Source organism: Bemisia tabaci, chromosome 3, assembly GCF_918797505.1.
Source record: "Bemisia tabaci chromosome 3, PGI_BMITA_v3".
Taxonomy (NCBI): Eukaryota; Metazoa; Arthropoda; class Insecta; order Hemiptera; family Aleyrodidae; genus Bemisia; species Bemisia tabaci.
The window spans coordinates 18,129,562-18,150,171 of record NC_092795.1 but is presented as its reverse complement, the minus strand read 5'-3'; the positions used below and the strand labels follow the sequence as shown (position 1 = coordinate 18,150,171).

Below are 20,610 nucleotides of genomic sequence, written 5' to 3'. Positions count from 1 at the left end.
AAAACTCGCGAAACAATTTTTTTTGAAAATTGGGCGAATCCTAGCGTGACGGTGAAATGGTTAATGAAGCGTAAGTAATTGGGCGAGGGGCTGAGGATCCCGGCCTAGCTTGGCGACCGTCATTAGCTATTGTTCGTCAAGACGCCGACGCAGTGATCAGGAGCGTGGGGAAGAGAGGGGTGAGTGGATTCCTGTATGAGCCACGTTTAGCTAATGGTCTAATGAGTCTCGAGGCTCATCACAGATTGCACTGTATTTCTTAGTTTTAATAAGAAATAAAATATAATTCTGTAAAATTAGTAAATAAATACCAAGACAATTATTCAGGATGTCAAAGACTGACTGAAAACTTTTTATTAACCTCATATTTTTTTTTTTTTTTTTTTTATCGGTATTTTAACAACAATCTACAATATATGTATTCAGTTGACTTTGGATAGGACGCCTCACAATATGATCACTGGCATATTAAAACGGGTGGGGAGGAACTTAGCATTCTAAATTCTCCAGCAGATAGCGCTAGCGGTGGTTCACGAATGAAAAGCCATGACGGCGAGCGGTATGAAGCTAAATATGATAAAAATATTATTATCAGCTGACACTGACATTGTTGTCAGATGAACAGCACTATCAGAGCACGGGTACCAACTTTTGAAAAGTATAACAGAGGTGTGGAGATCTGTGAAAGCAACGTTTTGAACAAAACGGAGGAGTTAAATTCTCATTCCGAGAGTGCCGACCTGCTCAGCCATCCTCGAATCAGTTCGCTTGATTCTGCTTATATATGCATATTTTAAATCAGCGCGTCGTACTCTTAGGCTTTTTTTAAGAAAACCAAGTAACGTAGACTCTTGGTATTCACTGCACATAAACTAGAGAGCCCCAGAATGAGAAACAACTTTAAATCATAATTATTGACGGATAAATAAACTTTTTACACGCTTTGGAAAATCTCAGAAGTTCGCGGTAGTCACTTTTCGGTAAGGAACTAAGGGACTCGGTTATTGTATCGAGCAGGGTTCGAAACGATCGCAAAGGCGGTATACTACGTATACGCGCCAAAAGATCATACTAGTTTCGCCTCATCCCAGAAAACACCCGATTCTTGTATATATGAATATAAGCTTAATATTCATAAACGTCCGTAACTTGAGATAGGCTAAGAGCTATGATTTTCCTTCAATTTCGCGTGATACCACAAACCTACTCTGGAGTTCGAATAGTTGCTCACTTGGGTTCCACTTGTTAAAAAGAGCGAAATTACGCAAAATTCATCATAAATTCGCGAGAAGTACGCGATTCCTCCACCGAATTCGTTGAATCCTAGGAAATTACAAGCTCTACATCTCGGTATCGCAGTAAACAAGTTATTTTTATTGCAATTTTAACTAAATTACGCGATACTCTCAGTGATAATGCGGGGAAAAAGCTATTTTGTGAGATTATTGAAAATTACGCGTAGTTTACCTCAAAATCGCGGTAAAAAAGTACTTTTACAGGTGTTCATTATAATAAAAAAATAAGATCACACTAGTTTCGCCTCATCCCGGAAAACACCCGATTCTTGTATATGAATATAAGCTTAATATTCATAAACGTCCGTAACTTGAGATAGGCTAAGAGCTATGATTTTCCTTCAATTTCGCGTGATACCACAAACCTACTCTGGAGTTCGAATAGTTGCTCACTTGGGTTCCACTTGTTAAAAAGAGCGAAATTACGCAAAATTCATCATAAAATCGCGAGAAGTACGCGATTCCTCCACCGAATTCGTTGAATCCTAGGAAATTACAAGCTCTACATCTCGGTATCGCAGTAAACAAGTCATTTTTATTGCAATATTACCTAAATTACGCGATACTCTCAGTGATAATGCGGGGAAAAAGCTATTTTGTGAGATTATTGAAAATTACGCGTAGTTTACCTCAAAATCGCGGTAAAAAAGTACTTTTACAGGTGTTCATTATAATAAAAAAATAAGATCACACTAGTTTCGCCTCATCCCAAAAAACACCCGATTCTTGTATATGAATATAAGCTTAATATTCATAAACGTCCGTAACTTGAGATAGGCTAAGAGCTATGATTTTCCTTCAATTTCGCGTGATACCACAAACCTACTCTGGAGTTCAATTAGTTGCTCACTTGGGTTCCACTTGTTAAAAAGAGCGAAATTACGCAAAATTCATCATAAAATCGCGAGAGGTACGCGATTTCTAAACCGAATTCTTTGAATCCTAGGAAATTACACGCTCTACATCTCGGTATCGCAGTAAACAAGTAATTTTTATTGCAATATTACCTAAATTACGCGATACTCTCAGTGATAATGCGGGGAAAAAGCTATTTTGTGAGATTATTGAAAATTACGCGTAGTTTACCTCAAAATCGCGGTAAAAAAGTACTTTTACAGGTGTTCATTATAATAAAAAAATAAGATCACACTAGTTTCGCCTCATCCCGGAAAACACCCGATTCTTGTTTGAATATAAGCTTAATATTCATAAACGTCCGTAACTTGAGATAGGCTAAGAGCTATGATTTTCCTTCAATTTCGCGTGCAACCACAAACCTACTCTGGAGTTCGAATAGTTGCTCACTTGGGTTCTACTTGTTAAAAAGAGCGATATTACGCAAAATTCATCATAAAATCGCGAGAAGTACGCGATTTCTCCACCGAATTCTTTGAATCCTAGGAAATTACAAGCTCTACATCGCTGTATCGCAGTAAACAAGTAATTTTTATTGCAATATTACCTAAATTACGCGATACTCTCAGTGATAATGTGGGGAAAAAGCTATTTTGTGAGATTATTGAAAATTACGGGTAGTTTACCTCAAAATCGCGGTAAAAAAGTACTTTTACAGGTGTTCATTATAATAAAAAAATAAGATCACACTAGTTTCGCCTCATCCCGGAAAACACCCGATTCTTGTTTGAATATAAGCTTAATATTCATAAACGTCCGTAACTTGAGATAGGCTAAGAGCTATGATTTTCCTTCAATTTCGCGTGATACCACAAACCTACTCTGGAGTTCGAATAGTTGCTCACTTGGGTTCCACTTGTTAAAAAGAGCGAAATTACGCAAAATTCATCATAAAATCGCGAGAGGTACGCGATTTCTAAACCGAATTCTTTGAATCCTAGGAAATTACACGCTCTACATCTCGGTATCGCAGTAAACAAGTCATTTTTATTGCAATATTACCTAAATTACGCGATACTCTCAGTGATAATGCGGGGAAAAAGCTATTTTGTGAGATTATTGAAAATTACGCGTAGTTTACCTCAAAATCGCGGTAAAAAAGTACTTTTACAGCTGTTCATTATAATAAAAAAATAAGATCACACTAGTTTCGCCTCATCCCGGAAAACACCCGATTCTTGTTTGAATATAAGCTTAATATTCATAAACGTCCGTAACTTGAGATAGGCTAAGAGCTATGATTTTCCTTCAATTTCGCGTGATACCACAAACCTACTCTGGAGTTCGAATAGTTGCTCACTTGGGTTCCACTTGTTAAAAAGAGCGAAATTACGCAAAATTCATCATAAAATCGCGAGAAGTACGCAATAGCTCTACACCTCGGTATCACGGCAAACACGTTACTTTTATGGTATTTTCACCTACATTACGCGATAATCTCAGTGAGATTTCGGGGAACAAGCTGTTATGTGAAATCATTGCAAGTTACACGTAGTTTACCTCCATATCGCAGCAAAAACGTAAAATTTTCAGCGGTTCATTAAATTTAAAAAAAAAAAAAAATCGAACGATTTTCACCTTATCGCGGCAATAACGCGAATTTTGTAGAGGTGTGAGCTTACGATCCAAAGACGTCCGTGACTTGAGACAGGCTGAGGGCTATGATTTTCCTTCAATTTCGCGTGATAACAAAAACCTACCCCGGAGTTCAAATAATTGCTTGCTTGGATTCCACTTGATAAAATGAGCAAAATTGCGCAGAATTAACGCCAGAACTACGCGATTTCTCCATCGAATTCAGTGAAACCTAAGAAATTACAAGCTTTTCATCTTAGTATCGCGGTAAAAACGCCAATTTTCCAGCGGTTAGCCTATGTCTGAGGCGACAAAATGTGATAGCATTAATAATACTCAGTGAAACAATAATAAGCAAGATATTTACCTTTCATGCATTGATGGAGTCATGAGTCCCAGAGGGGTTGGCATTAATCCGTATAAAGCAGGAGGGTAAGGAGGGAAAAGGGACATACCACATCGCTCTAAGTATAAGTGGTCATCCAAACTGAAACACAGAAATGGTATTAAATAATGAACACATGCTACATACTTTCAAGGGCATACAAATTTGAAAGTTTACAATAAGGTCAGTGTTGGAAACTCACCCTTGAGTTTCAGGAGCCATGTGGCGCATCAAACTCGATTTTTAGGGGCCATTGAAGATTTTTTTTGGGCCAAATTCACTTTTTGCCTGTACATTACAGCGCACTTACTGAAAAGTTAGACGCAAGATGTTTTCGTTACAGAACTAGTAACAGTAACTTAAGAGAGATTTCAAAAAACCACGAAACAGAAAAATTGGGATTTTTTTTTTTTGGGGGGGGGGGGGTAATTTTTTAGGGGCCAGGTTGGCGCAGAGCCTTCAGTTTTTAGGCGCCATGACCGATTTCTTAGGCGCATTTGGCGCCTGTGAGTTTAGAACACTGAGGTAGGTACACATTAAAGGTAAGTACACATGAAAACCTTCAGGAATGGATAAAAGAAGAGGAGCAGTAAATGACTTGCTCACATAATGCAGAGGGCAGCATGATTACATTCTGTCTCAAACCTTCAAAAAAAAAATTCATTTTTTGAAAAACTTACATACTTACATTCATAAAGCCGAAATATCTTTCTGTTTGTCAGGGAAATGATGAGTTGAATACATAACTTCATCTAAATGGGCGTTCCTTACAAGGGCTAAAATCAGCAGCTTTCTTTATAGGTATGATATCCTGAGATAATTGCACATACTTACAGAGAGACATGTATAATCTTTAATATAAGGTGATATGAGTTTGAATTATGACTTTAAACCGCAAGAAAAGGGAGAGAAGGTGTCCATTTAGAGACCTGCAGCAGGATTGTTGAAACTTTAACTGGCTATGTTGGCACGATAAGACAAGACATAGCCCTATCTATGCCATGTAATTTATCGATTTTCGATTCTTGTCGTGCCAACATAAATTTCAACAATCGTACTGCTGAAAGGCACAGTACCCTATTTAAACTTCCTGATATCCATTCCTGGTAAAAATTTAGTGCTTCCGGGCATTTGACATGCCAAAAATTCTATTTGAAAATTTTGTGGTCCATTTTTACATTAAAACATTGCCAATCTAACAGAGACAGACAGTAGTTTAGAGCCTAGGGCCTTGTTAATGGTAGGCAGACCTGTCTGCGACATTATACTCGTCAATTTGAGTAAGTTCCATCAGGGATGAAAAAATTTTCAAAATGCCCACAGTTTGCCATAATTTGGTACTTGGGTCTTACAGCATAGTTTGGATTTGCCTCATGGTCAACATCTTACATTGTGGCAATGAGCCGAATTTCTCAATAATATGAACTATTTGTCACCCTTTTCTGAAGAAATGGGGGAAAAAAGGAAGGTTATCACTTTTGAAAATTGCTTCATACCTGTGAGACCAGGCTTTTTCTGCACCCCTACATTTTTTCCTACTTTCACAGGTTTTTTAAGGGTGATATTGTCCTTTCTTTAAAAATTTCAAGATGGTCAAAGTATATTTCATCGATTTTTCAAAATTTGAGTATTTCTAGTACAATGACAGGTTTAGAAAACACCGAAGACCGTATTTTCACTATCTGCAAGAACCTTGCAATATCAATGACAAAACTAGAAAAATCCTACATCTTGATTAGTTAGCAAATCACACTTAACTTCTTTTAACTGAATTTTTGATTATGAATGAGATTTTGCATTATTTCTCTTGACCTCTCAAAGGTAGGTACCTACCACCAAAAATCTGAAACTTTTGAATGAAGTATTGAGGATATTTTTTTTCCTTCTAAATAAAAAGAAAAAAAAATTAAAATGAGATAAAATAAGAAAAAGAACAAAATGTTTTGGATACAGTAAGTAACCAAGACATAGGATTATTCAGTATGCTTAAAAATTCACAGTGCGTGACAAGATTACTCACCGATATGGATGCTGAAGGTGAGGTGGATACAGAGCAGCGGCAGTGGGAGGATGGTGATAGGGATTGTAAGCAGCAGCCGCTGCTGCTGCCGAGGGATCTAGGGTAAACGCAGGATGAGGAGAAGCTCCGGCAGGTGAAACGTTCACCGAAACCGGACCTCTCCCATCCTCAGGCGGTCTGTACGGCTGAAAACCGCTCCTCTGCTCAGAGCCAATATTAGGTACAGGGCGGTCTTTATCCTGCCCTTTCAATGGTTGGGGTGACGCACCCCTGACTAGTGGCTGAGGAGGACCTCGCGTTTTGGGTGAACTGACTCTCTCGGAATCGTTTTCATTCCTATCATTGGTTGGGCCAGCCTGCTTGGCTAAGTTACGTAAAGCGGCTGCAAAGGAACGATTCCCTGAGCTCTGCGAGGGCGGAGCCCCAGGGCCAGGACCGGGCCCAGGACCCGGGCCAGGTATGGTATGATGGTGTGGTTTCGTCCCGACTCCTCCTGCTGGGGATTTGACCAACCCTGTAACAGAAAGATAATGATCGAAGGTTAAAATTTGAACATTAAGGACTTAAAATTTTAATAAAACATCATTTCAAATCAGAATTGATGGAATGGATGCTTCAGTTAAGCAGGAACCAAAATCTCTCAAGACATTTCAGAACAAACCAAGCAGCATGGGCTTAAGTTGTTAACCGCATGAAAGTATCCATTTTTTCTAACTTGAATACGTTTATGGTTTAGGTACATAGAAAATATGGGATTCAACCATGGAAGGTTATCTGCAAAGGATTTTAATCACTCTGCTAAGAATTTGTTCAAGGTGTCTAGTGGCAAAACAACACTCTCCATTGCCCTGCCTATAAATTTTTCAATCATATTAATTTTTCCTTCGGAACAACCACAGCATTTCCCTACTTTAAATTTATACCCAATTTTCTCGCTAAAATACAAGAATTTTACAAGGAAACGTGAATATGGAGGCTTTTTTGCTCATTCAATACTAAGATAAGTACATCCTTTTTTTCTTTTAATTCATATAGCTCTCAAGAGTTGATCCCGTTTAGCTGTTCAGCAACCGTCCTTACTACCTTGTTCTTTCTAAACTCACAACAATCCCCATTTTTCTACCATTTCTATAAACGTTCTCATTCTGATGAAATCAAGAGATGCTTGCTATGTGAAAAGCAGATAAGACTCAACAAAGTAACCTGCGGACCAATTTGATTGTTGTGGTAGCTTGTGGATTATTGAAGAACACAACAGATTTTCAAATTAAGCAAACAAGTTACTTAAAACAAACCTTGGTAGTAGAGAAGATTGCTCATATTTGGAGGAACCATTGGTCCCGGGACATGCGGATTTAGACCCGGACGGTTAAAATCCATATCGAACACAGATTACCGAGAGTACGCGCACATAAAAAGCCGATACGCGGTCGCTAATTATCACAGGTTTAATGCACAAATGAATGGATGAAAATTTTTCACACTCAAGACTCTTCCACTAAAAAAAATTCATGTTCACTTAGCATCATCACTCTGAGCATAAATTAAAAGAACATATTTAATTAATGAACTTCATTACAATCAGTGGAAATAAGCTGTCAAGACGCGGGTAGAATGACAGTCTTGTTTTAAACCTTTCCAAATAGAAAACTATCTGCTCAAGTGTTAACGACCACCAAACAGATCTAAAAATTAAGTCTGTTCCAATAATGAATGAAAACTCTCTCTGGGTATTCATCAGTGATACATTCTACACCTCGCAATAATCACACCAACCTGAGGGCTAAGAACTAACGGAGAAAATACAAAAGAAGGAACAGCTAAAATTTAGTGCTCACTGAATCAATCTCAAGCAAGGAGCATAAAAAACCTGACACAAAATACCTAATCATGAAAAATAGGAATTTATGATCAAGATGCTGCCATAGATTGAATGGTGGATACCGACTACGATCGAATAAATTGAAATCGTAGAAACTTCAATCGATTATGCTCAGAGGTCAGATGTTCCGAGAAAAGCTAAATATTAACAGCCGTCAGTTCTCAATGAGATCACAGCAGAGTGATCTTAGTTTGTTAAGTGCAGAGATTAGTCTTTGATCAATTCCCAATCTGCTTTGCTTTGTGAGAAATGAGAAAAGGGCTATAGAATTGAGGCGATAGGTGCGTGATAAAAACTGAAATGCGAATTGATAATCAGTTGTTGTGATAGGATTTGAGATGAGAAATTTGCAAGCCCTCTCTTGAACTTTTTTCACACAGGGGCAGCAGATTGAGCCGTAATCAACCCGAATGGATTGAGGGCTATTTGGAAACAAGTACGGACAGGCGATAAAGGAAGGTAGTAGCTCGAAGTGAGAAAAATTTTCAAGGTAGAGATTAACCTAAAAACTTGGATCGAACCGAGGGAGGCCGATTCCGCTGTGTTGGGACACGCATTCAAACCGAAAACACTTGGAATAGCCCGGAAACGCAAGGAAACACTGTCGCGCGCGGAAAACTGAGCGACACGCACGGGAAAACTCGATTTTTTCGCGAAATTCTGCACGAAACCGACAGGCGGGCCGCCGCCACCATTTTGACAACAAACGATGTTATTGTTTTTTCTCGCGAGATGTCGCAGCTCGATCGGGATTTCTCGCGGAACCCGAGAGCGGATGCGGACGGCGGCGGAGGGAGGGACGGCCGCCGATGATGGACTGACGGGGTGACGACGCGACGGAGGGTTGCGGGCGGACGCGGAGGAGGGGCGCGGGGGGTGATACGCGAGAAGAAAAGAGGTGTCGATAAAGAAAAGCATCCCTCGTCCCTTTGTGCCGGCGAGCTTCCGCTTTATCACCCTCGTTCCTGACAACACATCAATCAAACCACCACTTACAAGGTGAAACTTCCCCTCTGATGATGGGTACCCAGGTATTTCTCGTTTTCTCAGGGCTGAGTTAAAAAAAGTCGATGCTTCCTGTTTAACCTTAATTTTGATGTTAAAATAACAAAAATTCAACCGAGTCACTAAACGTTAAATTTTTTTCTTAATTTTTTTTTTAAGGGAGAAAAAAAATTTAATGTTTAGTGACTCCGTTGGATTTTTGTTATTTTAAATTTTTTATTAAACTTCAACTGGACTGCGTTAAACAGAAATGAATCAAGCCACATCAGCTATTGCCAAATTTAACTGGGCAATTTAATTTTATACAAGAAAACTATTTTGCGGATTTATGTGCAAATTTCAGTGAATTTTCTCCATAGTGCTAAGCAAATTCTTCAAAATTTTTGAAAGAATCCGCAAGAACGTCCTCTCGTAAAAAATTAAATTGCCCGGTTAAATTTGGCAATAGATAATGTGGATTGGTTCCTTTCTGTTAAACGCAGTTCAACTAGCACACAAGGGCTAATCCCATCTGTCCTAACCGACTCTTGCGCCTTTCTCTAATATTCCTAACGTCCCTAGTATCACCAATGTGTCCTCAATCCTAATTCAAAACGTCCTTAATGTCCCTGGTGTTTCATTAATCCAATTTTTCCTAACCCAACCATCCCTAACTTAGATTGGATTAGATCCATAAAATAGATGGAAAAAATTAACGTGTAGAAAAATTATAATGAGGGACGAAAATAAAATAATGGTAAATAAACTGGGAGGGCAACAGCAAAAACAGGTATAGTAGCCAACAATTTGAAGGTACTTGAGGATTTAGAGTCAAGTTTAATTTTCCGCAAAAAATAAATTACTGTCGGTCCATCAACGAGGCAAACATTTTTTCTCTGTGATATTTTTTTCACATATTTTGAGGAAACAAAAGCTTCGAAACTTTTCGATCCCATAAACTAAAAATATAAATTACTTTCATGATGATTACCATTTATCTACTTAATTAACTCCAAAATAGATCATACCAAAGACTTTTTGAAAATTTAAAACGACATGGATTAGAAATTTTTCAAATGTAAGAATAATCAAAAACTTTCCAAATCATATTCCTGAAAGGCCCCTGTTCCACATTCTTGTAATCCACGGGGGCTACTTATTTTTAGATGTGGTTCTATCACTTCTTGTTGGGTATAACCTTGGGTTGAAATCTACCAAGAGCCTTGGATTACTTATTAGGTTTCAAAAAGGAAGCTAAAAACTTTGGCTGTATGCTGATTGTCCCAAAAAGAAAGTAGGCTGAAACTACCATTTCAAAACTGATGACACTACAGATATAATATTAGTTACGACTTGAAGGTTAAATCCTTCTGCTCCATTTGCTAGAATGTTAAAAAAATATTGGTGAAGGGTGAAGGGTAAGATGATGCACCCTTAAGTTTTTAAGAGTATACCAAGTCTACAAGTTTTGATCTTCTTTCTGCTACCCTCTAAATTAATTTGCAGGTCAGGATGTTTTTCAAAGTACTTTATCCAGTTCCGTAAGTACTTCTGCTTTCGATAATACATACCACTCTTACAAACAGAATTGTAGAATTGATCCTCTGTAATCTCATTGAAAATCTCCTTAACGCTTAATTTTAGTACTTTCTTTTGTTTTCATAAATACTCCATGCAGCTTCTTTTTGCGAGTCAAAAACATGGTCTTGAACTAGAGAAGGTATTCTGATCCTTTGCTTTTTCTTGAGTAAAAATTTCAATGGAAAAAAGAAAAAAACACTTGCAAAAATGGCAGAAAACTGGCAGTCAATACGTGTAATTTGAGGAATCAAAGACTGCTCAACAACTCACCAAGGTTTGGGAATGTTAGCTAGGTGCTCAGCTTTTGATTATTGTTTACTTTTGCGACTGTTGTCATGATCATGTATCAATTACAGCCAACTTTGTTGAGTTAAATAACGCATCTTTTAAATAATTATGCTGATAACTTTAAAAGCATCATGCACAAAAAGAAGAGCAAACATTAAAGGAAAATTTCTTACCTTGATCTAATTTGCCGGAGGGATTTTGCATTTGTAGACTTGAGCTTTTCCTATCAGCCTGTTTCGATGGACCATTTTTATTACTGGATCGATTTGGTAAGGATACTGGAACCTATAAAAACAGTTAAAGAAGAATTGCTTTGTTAGAATGTATCTATGAGTGAGGTAACTCGACAAGTTAGCAGTAGAGGCAATTCAGGCTAAAGAAATCATACAAGGAACAATTATTAAGTGCCAGCACCTGACATATCCCCAAAACATGCTCTTGGTCATTTTGAACAGCTGTCATTCGTAATGCATCTTCTAAAAACTGTAAGTACCCACTAAGGTACAAAAATGTTTGGAATTCCAATCTCATCCATTTTTTTGAAGGTTCACATACAGCCTTGGAAATCAATAAAGTTGCTCAAACTAGAGCTAAAAAAAAAATAGCAGTCAGGCCCTGACCCTCAACACCATTTCTCACGAATTACTTTCTTTGCTTAGCACAGATGAGTTTTCTTTGATTAATTAAAAAAAAGGTAATAGAAAAAATACAGGCAGCTCTGAATGTTTCTAGTCACAGGAAAGTGTCAGTTTTTTTTCCTACAGGATATCTCTGTCCTGCTACTTGAGTAAATTGCCCTCTGGAATTATGCAAAAATTGGTACAATGAAATTAACGCTTAAAACAACTTAATACGTCTTCATATGAGCCTCAGAGAAAAATAATCATTGCTTGCGCAGAAACTTACTATTTTATCAGACCGTTGACCCGAGGGTAATCTTGCAACTGACACTTCTGGGCTGTCTTCAGGCGGAGGAGGTTGAGCAAGCCAATTATATTCTCTTTTATCTACTGGAAGGCCCCATCGTTCATATTCTAACGCTTGTTTTCTCAACGTTTCATAACAATCTAGACACACTACTGCGTAATCGTTATTTTCGATGAGTAGAGGCTTGTCAACTTGATGCAGAATGAATGAATAATCCTGAAACAATAAAAGAGAGGTACATTAAATAATATTCAGCGCTATGTTTTTGAATGCATCAAATGTACAAAAAATAATGTACTTACTGCATCACTTGATTTTCTTCCTAATCATTGTTATAATTTTTAGCAAGAAAATATTACAAGTATCGAAGTCTGAGTGAAACTTTTTGAGAGTGAGACTACTCGATATTCAGCAATTCATATAGTAAATGCTCTACACTAGCCAAAAAAGACCTTCTGCACCCAAATATTAGGAAATTTCAGAAAAAATCAAACAGTTTGAGCTAAAATTCTGCCACTGAACCCCCCCCCCCCCAAAAAAAAAAAAAACCCCTGTAAATTCCTTTTAATTAAAGGTTGTTCTTAGAAGGGGTTGAGCAGATACCTGGAGAAAATCCACTGCGCAGTAAAATCAAGTGAATCGAGCTTTTACTTCACTAGCTAATTACAATTAGAATGGAAATTGCAATTGAAAGAGATTGCAGTTCCAAATAGAAATAACTGATAATATAAAATTCTACATACTTTTACAGGTAAAGCACGAACTCTGCGTCTATATGTAATGGTTTTACATAAACTACATGAATAATCATGAAAATTGTAATGACGATCGTCGCTTGGTGTGCTTGTCTGCTCATAGCGACGCCATTGGGACACCATTGAGTGGTAACAAAATGTACAAACTAAGGCTGACTTGTCATCTCTCAACTGCTCTGCATTCAAAGGTGACTTATGTTGCAGGAGCGAGGGAAAATAAGGTGCATTGCGACCCTGAAAAAAAGAGAAAAAATCACTTGGTTAACACTCATTAAATGGACACTGACTCTTTTAAGTGATATGGAAGGGTAAAGGTCAAGAAAATTACAAAAAGTAAATTCAGTAGGTATCACATGTTCACATACGTATCTGTATTTAAGAGCAGCAACTACATTTTCACTGATTTCCTTCATCAGAGAAAAATAGCACAGCGGTCCATTGCCCTCTTGTTAATTCACAATGTTTACAATTTTTGTACCTTATGCCAAGCAGTATTGGACCCTCAAATATCATCACCTCAAGGGATCGAACCAGAGACTTTAGTTCTAGCTGTGAATGGCCTAGACCACTTCACCACCGAAGCTTAAAGAAAAACTCAAGATTTTCATAATTTCTTCGTTGTCCGATTCCCTGACTTTTCCAGACTTTCCATTAAAACTGCCTTTTAATTTTTTATCTTTTGAAATGCTGACCATTACTTAACTCTTGGCAAAATCTCCACTTGTAGCGATTCAAATTCAGGAAAAAGGCAATCGGAAGTTGGTTGCATTCTCGAATCGCACCGGCTGAAGTTGCTTAGCTGACGCACTACTTGCGAAATTCCCTGACTTTTCCAGGTCGCAGCAAATTCATTGACTACCCAGGTTTTCTAGATTGCCATGAAATCTGATGCGGCATTTAATTTTGATGAAAACATTGCGACTTTTGGAAATTAAAGCAAAAACTTATGAAGTTAAATTATTAAAATCTACAATTTTTTATCAAAGGACAGTACATTTTTTCATACTTGTGAGGGGAAACAAACCGGATTCCCATACAAAACTTTTGTTTTGCATGGAAAGCTGGCAACGCCGGGATGAGCTATGACTCGAGGCGAGAAGTGCTGACTTTAAGGCGATGTCCGCTGCGGACTTCAGGCGTTTAGAAGCCATGCTTAGCTCCGACCACTCAAGCCGAAATAAGTTTGTGTGGGGTCGTTTGAAGAACAACTGACCAGCCGAACTCCAGCTGGACAGTCGTTAGGAAGTTGTAACTATTCTCTTGTCCTTGGTTAAGGTACTACACTGTGTGACCTTTCCCATACAAAACGATGGTTTTGTGTGGGTATTCAGTTCGTCTCCTCATACTTGACACATGAACTTAGTGTTTGGTGATGTACTATCATTTATTGCTCATGAAAAATATTCAGCCATGGAATCACGATTCCAAGATCAGTGCAACTAAAATGCAATCAAAATAAAAATGATTGATCCTTGATTTCAATGCTTCATTAAAACTTTGTAGGTTGAAGATAGATCAAAATTGAGATTGAGGTTTAGAAATTACCTGTGGACGAGCGTAGAGGACTCGAGCGAGAGTCAGATCAGAGTGAAGACCACACAGGAAGCAATACATGGAAGAGGAGGTAGAACTGTTACTATTTGGAGCTATTGAGCAAACGCTAGACCCATTTACACCTAAATTGTAACTGGAATAGATAAAAAGAAAATATTTTAAGGAGAAGTCTAAAATATTGAATAAGAGACATGTTTTTGAGGTCAAAAATATAACATATTTTGTTTAATTTTTTAAAAAAAGTTAGAAATTGACTTTCATTGAAGGGAAGAAAAGACAAATAAAATTCCACTTCTTTTGTTTGTTTTTCAGGACGAAGGACACACACATAAATTAATTTTTACATTCAAGTTTCCACGTGAAATAAGCATTCAACACATTGCTTGCCATGATGTCTTGGCAGTTATTTCCTGCCAGGCTATAGAAATGCACAAAAAATGCCCATTGAAAATTCGAACACAGTATGCTGACAAGTTATCTGACAAGGGGAACTTACGGACCTGCCGCCTCCGATTGGGCTGAATTTTTTTTTACAGACTCTATGGACCAATTCTAAAGGTCAATTTGAGCCGTTTTCCCGAATGCACAATAGGAAGGGCGTAAAAAATTCCCAAAAGTTGCGTTTTCGGCGTGTGATTTGGTCGTGCGGCGTGTGGCAACACTGAAGCAGCCTCTGGTACCGCTTTATCGGCCTGAAGGTTTTAGCGGAGTCCGGAGCCCTACTGCACACGTACTGGTTCCATGATAGTGATGTCCCGGGTTCGATTTCTTGACTTTTTATTTTCCGCATGATCACGTAACATTTTATTTTTAATTCTTCATCCGCATTTATAAATCAAGCAGTTCCGATCACTATCCCCCCCCCTCCCTCATTTTACGTACATTTTCCCCCGATATTTATTCACATTGGCCACATATAATCGTATGAAACTTCATTGATATAAATTAATGAATTAAAAAGCAAAAGAAAACCTTATTTGTTACTACATTATCTTCAAATGTTTTCCTGGAAAAATATGTAATGTGTAAATAAATCGAAGAGCAACCCCAAACCCATGTGCATGCAAGGGTCACCAAGAAACACATTATTTTAGCCCTTTGCTTTTTAATTCATTAATTTATATCAATGAAGTTTCATACGATTATATGTGGCCAATGTGAATAAATATCGGGGGAAAATGTACGTAAAATGAGGGAGGGGAGGATAGTGATCGGAACTGCTTGATTTATCAATGCGGATGAAGAATTAAAAATGAAATGTTACGTGATCAGGCGGAAAATAAAAAGTCAAGGATCGAACCCGGGACATCACTATCATGGAACCAGTACGTGTGCAGTAGGGCTCCGGACTCCGCTGAAACCTTCAGGCCGATAAAGCGGTACTAGAGGCTGCTTCAGTGTTGCCACGCGCCGCACGACCAAATCACACGCCGAAAACGCAACTTTTGGGAATTTTTTACGCCCTTCCTATTGCGCATTCGGGAAAACGGCTCAAATTGACCTCTAGAATTGGTCCATAGAGTCTGTAAAAAAAAATTCAGCCCAATCGGAGGCGACAGGTCCGTAAGTTCCCCTTGTAAGTAAAACAACAGTGTTTCCCTCTGTTGACCATTGGAAAGTGTTGCTGGCATACTTAAATGCCGAGAGATATGATGCTCCGCAGGGCCCAGCTGATAACGAAAAATTGGCGTGCGACTACCAGCAGTATTTATCAGTTGTTCAAGCCTGCAGAATACATTGAAACTGGTTGAATCAACCAGCATGGCGGGCAAAGTCCAACTGAAGACAAATGGCTGCATTTCTTCTTCAGAGGAACTTCATCTGACGTACTTAGAAATGGAGGAATTGTGATTCACTTACTTCCTACGTTCAAGCGGAATCCGTTCAGCTTCCATAGATTCCCATTGTTTACCTAAATGCTGCGCGCAATTTACACAAGTTAGAACACGGCCATGTGAATCTATGCAGCAATTTTCTGAAGACCTAAAGGTGGGCACACAAAAAATAAAAAATAATCAAATAAAAATAATTGACAGAGACGTGACAAGGATTGAGATAGCTAATGTGTTGCAGACCATTTTTAATGGCCAAACAACTATTGACTAGCTTAGTATTCATTTCATTAATGAGCCTATAAATTTACCTTTTCCAATAGAAGAATAAATAATTGATTAATTTAAAAAAAGATTAATTGATTCTACACTGTATGAAGTCTACATTTTGCAATACAGAATTAATACTTCTGCCTCATACTAGAAACCATGTCCATGCCATTGGTTTCTTCAGGCAGATATATTCTTTATGAATGAGCCGGAAATAGTAGTTCCTAATTGCAGTCCAATTAATTCATGAAATGCAAAGCGTAGATATAGAGATAGGGCTCCTACCTCTAGAGTACATAATTGCACGGAATTGGGTGCAAATAAGTAGGGTCAAATGAACTCTCACCCATATGTACCGTAAAGCCTAACTATGAATGAAAGTTTTGGTCAAACTTTTGATTGATTGATGTACTTCAACTGTAAAATCACTGATCAATACTAGAACAACAGCCCTTTTAACCGTGATGAAACCGTCTGTCAAATTCAAATCTCATGTCGAATCCAACAGGAAAATGGAGCAAAGAAATAAATAAATTTAAAAAACAGAATGAAAAATAGCACACCTAGATAGGTAACGTAGGCATGGAAAATGCATAGCATGAGAATTTAAACCTTCAGCACTTGTACTGAGCCATTCTAATTGGGAACCTGGGACAGAGTTTAGACAAACATAACAATTGTAACTGGAAGATGCGGAGGCTGCAGAGATTGTTCTCTGCATTGAGGGTCCTTGGTTGACTCCAGATACGTTTGAAGCTGCCGTACTTGCTGGAGTGCTACTGGGTAGAGAATCAACCTGAAAAATACAATAAACACGATCACTTACAACTGAGACAGCTCCTATAAAAAAAATATTCTCTACAGCGAAAAGTCCATGTGAGCGAGGGCAGTACTGCTTCCCAGACCTCAATAGGCACAGTGAATGACAGCTAAATTAAATAATTGACAAATAAACAATTTTGAGACTTTTGACTTCAATTGAGACAAATTTGAAAAGTAGTGCAGTAATGATAAGCAAAAATCTGCCTGGGGCTAGCACCATGTGATATGTTCAAAATAATTACAGAATTCTGGTACTTCATTGAATGGGTACGAATGAGACAAGAGAAAAAACTGAAAAATAGCAAAATAATGTGGACCGAGCACTATTTTACCATTTTGTTACGGATAGGAATACTTTAGGATCTTTTTGTATACTTTATTTTTTGGTAGGACTCTACAATGAAGCGAACTTAATGAATAAATACGACTGATTTCTCTGTTCCTGTTAACGATAATTTATCATTATCATAATTCAATCAAAAAATTAATTGCAGTTATTTGAATTTTCATAAAATGCAATATTTTAAATTCCCAATACGTTTCTTTTTTGCAAAGACATATCACTTGCTTCTTGACAGTTAAAAAGCTCTATTTTTTGCACATTACAAGGCAGAAAAAAGCATTGTGATCTAACGGTTTTTGGGGCAGATTTGAAGTTCATTGGATTTTTCTCAAAACTACTTTCTTTTAGCTGAACAATATCGATGGTCATGCATTCTATTCAGTTTTTACCAGTAGCGTGGCGTGGATTTTGATTAATCGATTGTTATGCCATTTAAACCTACGGAAAAGGATCGAACCTATGGAAGGAACCTAAAGGAAGGAACCTATGGAAAGGTGTTCGCTGCGGTGTTCGCAGCGAACACCTTAATAATCGATTCTTTACTGTAAGTTTAAATGGCATAACAATCGATACATCGCAATTCACGCCACGCCACTGGTTTTTACATTTTAGAGCTTTTTTGAGCTAAAACCTTCATAGAACACTTCTGTACACTCATCAACGCCACTATCATGAAAATCTTGACACTTAGGTCCTTTTTTCCATCAAAACTAATGTATGTGCGAAATGTTTTAGGTAATCCTTTATATTTTTATGTCTGAATAGCATATCAGCTCTTTCTAGTTATATCGCTTTTGTTCGAACCATACACTCTGTACGACAACAAAACAGATTACAGGCAGAACTACAAATGAACTTACGACTGAGGCATTTGCAATGGTTGAATTTGGTTTGGATGAGGTATTTGAGTTTTTGCCGTGTTTGGAAATTTCATAAGGCTTAAATCGAATGTCTGCCGGTGACTTCACTTGACGAGAGTACACTTGGGGCGACTGAGGGGGTGTAGGTAACCTTGCATCGGTGACGGTAACATTCAGGTTACTGGCACTTCCACTAGCGTGTTTCTGTGGCACTGACTTGTAGCATATGGAACAAACCTGAAATATCAAAAATCAATAATCAAATAATCAATATAAGAATTAGAACGAGTAAATTTGTACCTAGTCTAGTGATCCATTGTTAATAAGTGACGAAATTTGTTGCAGGACCTTCAGAAAAAGTGCCAGATTACTACAAGTGACTTGTGGGTTAATCCATGTCAAATCAGACCGAAAATTAACACTTTTTGACCTGACCCCTTCAGAATTGAATGAAATTTGGAATACTTTTTCTATTCACTGAGCTGAGTTGAAAAACGTAGATTTTAATTTTTTTTGATGCCTCGTTCAACTTTTGTTGGGCTTTAAAGTCCGGGCAAATTGACGGACATCAGGTTACTAGCACACACACGGTTTGGCACATGCCAAGACACTTGCGTCTTGGAGTGTAAGGTGCCGATGATAGATCAATTGGAACTGCGTGGATTTATACTTTTATTTCCAGTTAAGAACACACTAGGTGCAGATTCAAAACTTAGGATTGAGTCTATAGACAAGAAAATGTCCTTTATTAAGAAACAAGGGCTATGACATACTTACTTGAACCATTCCTTGAGGAGAAATAGGACTAGCTCCAGGAGGTGGCTTCACACTATACAAAAATGGGTAATATGCTTCTTTCTCAGAATTAGGACAACAGTATAAGAGTCTGAGGCAACTAGATGGATACTCCAAGCCACAAGTGTAACAAACAAAAGTGGTTGAATCAAGCGAAGGAGTGGCTCGTTTCCGAAGAACATAATCCCTCTCGGAGTGCGGAATTCCTTCTGCTGTGTAAGCCTGAAAACAAGATTTACTTTGTTCAGCAACAAAAAGAAATGAAATAATAATAAAAACAAGCGGAATCTTGTGTGGGAACTGAGATACCTAGGTATGCAGGTGCAACGGTAAAATTAGATGGAGACAAGTTTTGGTGATGGAAATTTTTTTATTTTGTTTCGCTGATTTTCTTTTAAAAGGAAATTATTCAAAGTTATTAATTGTTTGTTGCCCCATTTATTTTAAATCTCTCATTTCTTTTCAAAAAATATTCTTGAGAGGAGTAAGAAAAAACATCAGACATAGCAATCGATGATCACGTAAATTTAAAATTAGATTTTGATATTAGCTGAATGTTATTGGCAGTAATTACACTTGAACTGAGTTAAGCAAAAAGACATCAAGTCACTATTTCCAAAGAAAAGAGAAAAAAAAGAGTTGCGCACAGAGGGGCAGAACCTTCTAGCCTTCAACATTCTCAAACGCCTACCCAGTATCATCCAACATAATCTCCTGCAGCTTTCCACAAAATTCCCACCATTTTCAAGACCTTGCCAACTAGCTGTGTAAAATTTTAATTTTTAAAACACTGCAAAGCGCCAAAATGCATCTATTGGGTTTGGGGAGTTTTACTCCCTCAGATCATTGATCAAATGAGTTGTGACTGCTGAGATGCCAAGTTTGTCTATCAATCATGAGAAAATTTTTGGATCTTACCTGCCACTGGTGCAGCAAATGTGAATGACATAAATCACAGGCTTGAACCCTTCCTGAGCTGTCAACTGGTCTAGATCGACTCGGCCGAGGGTGAAACATTAAGCTGGGAAAGTAAGGCTCTTTGCTGGCTGGTATGCACTGATTGCCGTTACTTGTCGAACACTGACTATTATCTGTCAGAGGCTTGACAGCAATCTGGCGAAGAGTACCTCTTTTGAATTCATCACCGCAGATGTAGCAGACTTCAGTTAGAGAGTTTTTGTCTGGCATGGAAAGATCCAGAATATCTGTTCCGGTGCTGCTGTAGCTGCCTAAAATTATACAAAACAGAAAAATCAGAGAAATACAGATATGGAACCTCACTAATATGTGTTTTCTGGATGAAAGCATGATGAAAATCATAAAGCTATCTTTCATTGAGAATATCGATACCTTTAAGTAATCATTATTTTCTGATTCAGTGAATTACTATTATAAAATTTTGAGTCTGGGACTAAGAGAATAGGACGATTTTCTGGGGTCATAAATTTTTCTGGGATGAACGGAATAAGAAAATCTCCTAAAGTCATAAGCATTGTGAAATTTTAGCTTGATCAGGATTCATTATGA

The 20,610-nt window shown here is 37.9% G+C and overlaps 1 protein-coding gene across 3 annotated transcripts in view; it reads right to left on the bottom strand.

The window, feature by feature from the left end:
• LOC109044252 (uncharacterized) overlaps positions 1 to 20,610 on the bottom strand; it is a 70,018-nt gene that overhangs the window by 42,707 nt on the left and 6,701 nt on the right. For all 3 annotated transcript variants that reach the window (XM_019061873.2, XM_072297956.1, XM_019061874.2), the window contains exons 5-15: positions 20,002 to 20,312; positions 19,066 to 19,305; positions 18,289 to 18,525; positions 16,827 to 17,059; positions 16,022 to 16,144; positions 14,153 to 14,294; positions 12,596 to 12,841; positions 11,832 to 12,068; positions 11,099 to 11,210; positions 6,191 to 6,704; positions 4,153 to 4,272 (exon numbers count right to left, since the gene is read on the bottom strand). In XM_019061873.2, the coding sequence (XP_018917418.2) occupies positions 4,153 to 4,272; positions 6,191 to 6,704; positions 11,099 to 11,210; positions 11,832 to 12,068; positions 12,596 to 12,841; positions 14,153 to 14,294; positions 16,022 to 16,144; positions 16,827 to 17,059; positions 18,289 to 18,525; positions 19,066 to 19,305; positions 20,002 to 20,312 (2,515 nt within the window). The remainder of the gene's footprint in view (positions 1 to 4,152; positions 4,273 to 6,190; positions 6,705 to 11,098; positions 11,211 to 11,831; positions 12,069 to 12,595; positions 12,842 to 14,152; positions 14,295 to 16,021; positions 16,145 to 16,826; positions 17,060 to 18,288; positions 18,526 to 19,065; positions 19,306 to 20,001; positions 20,313 to 20,610) is intronic.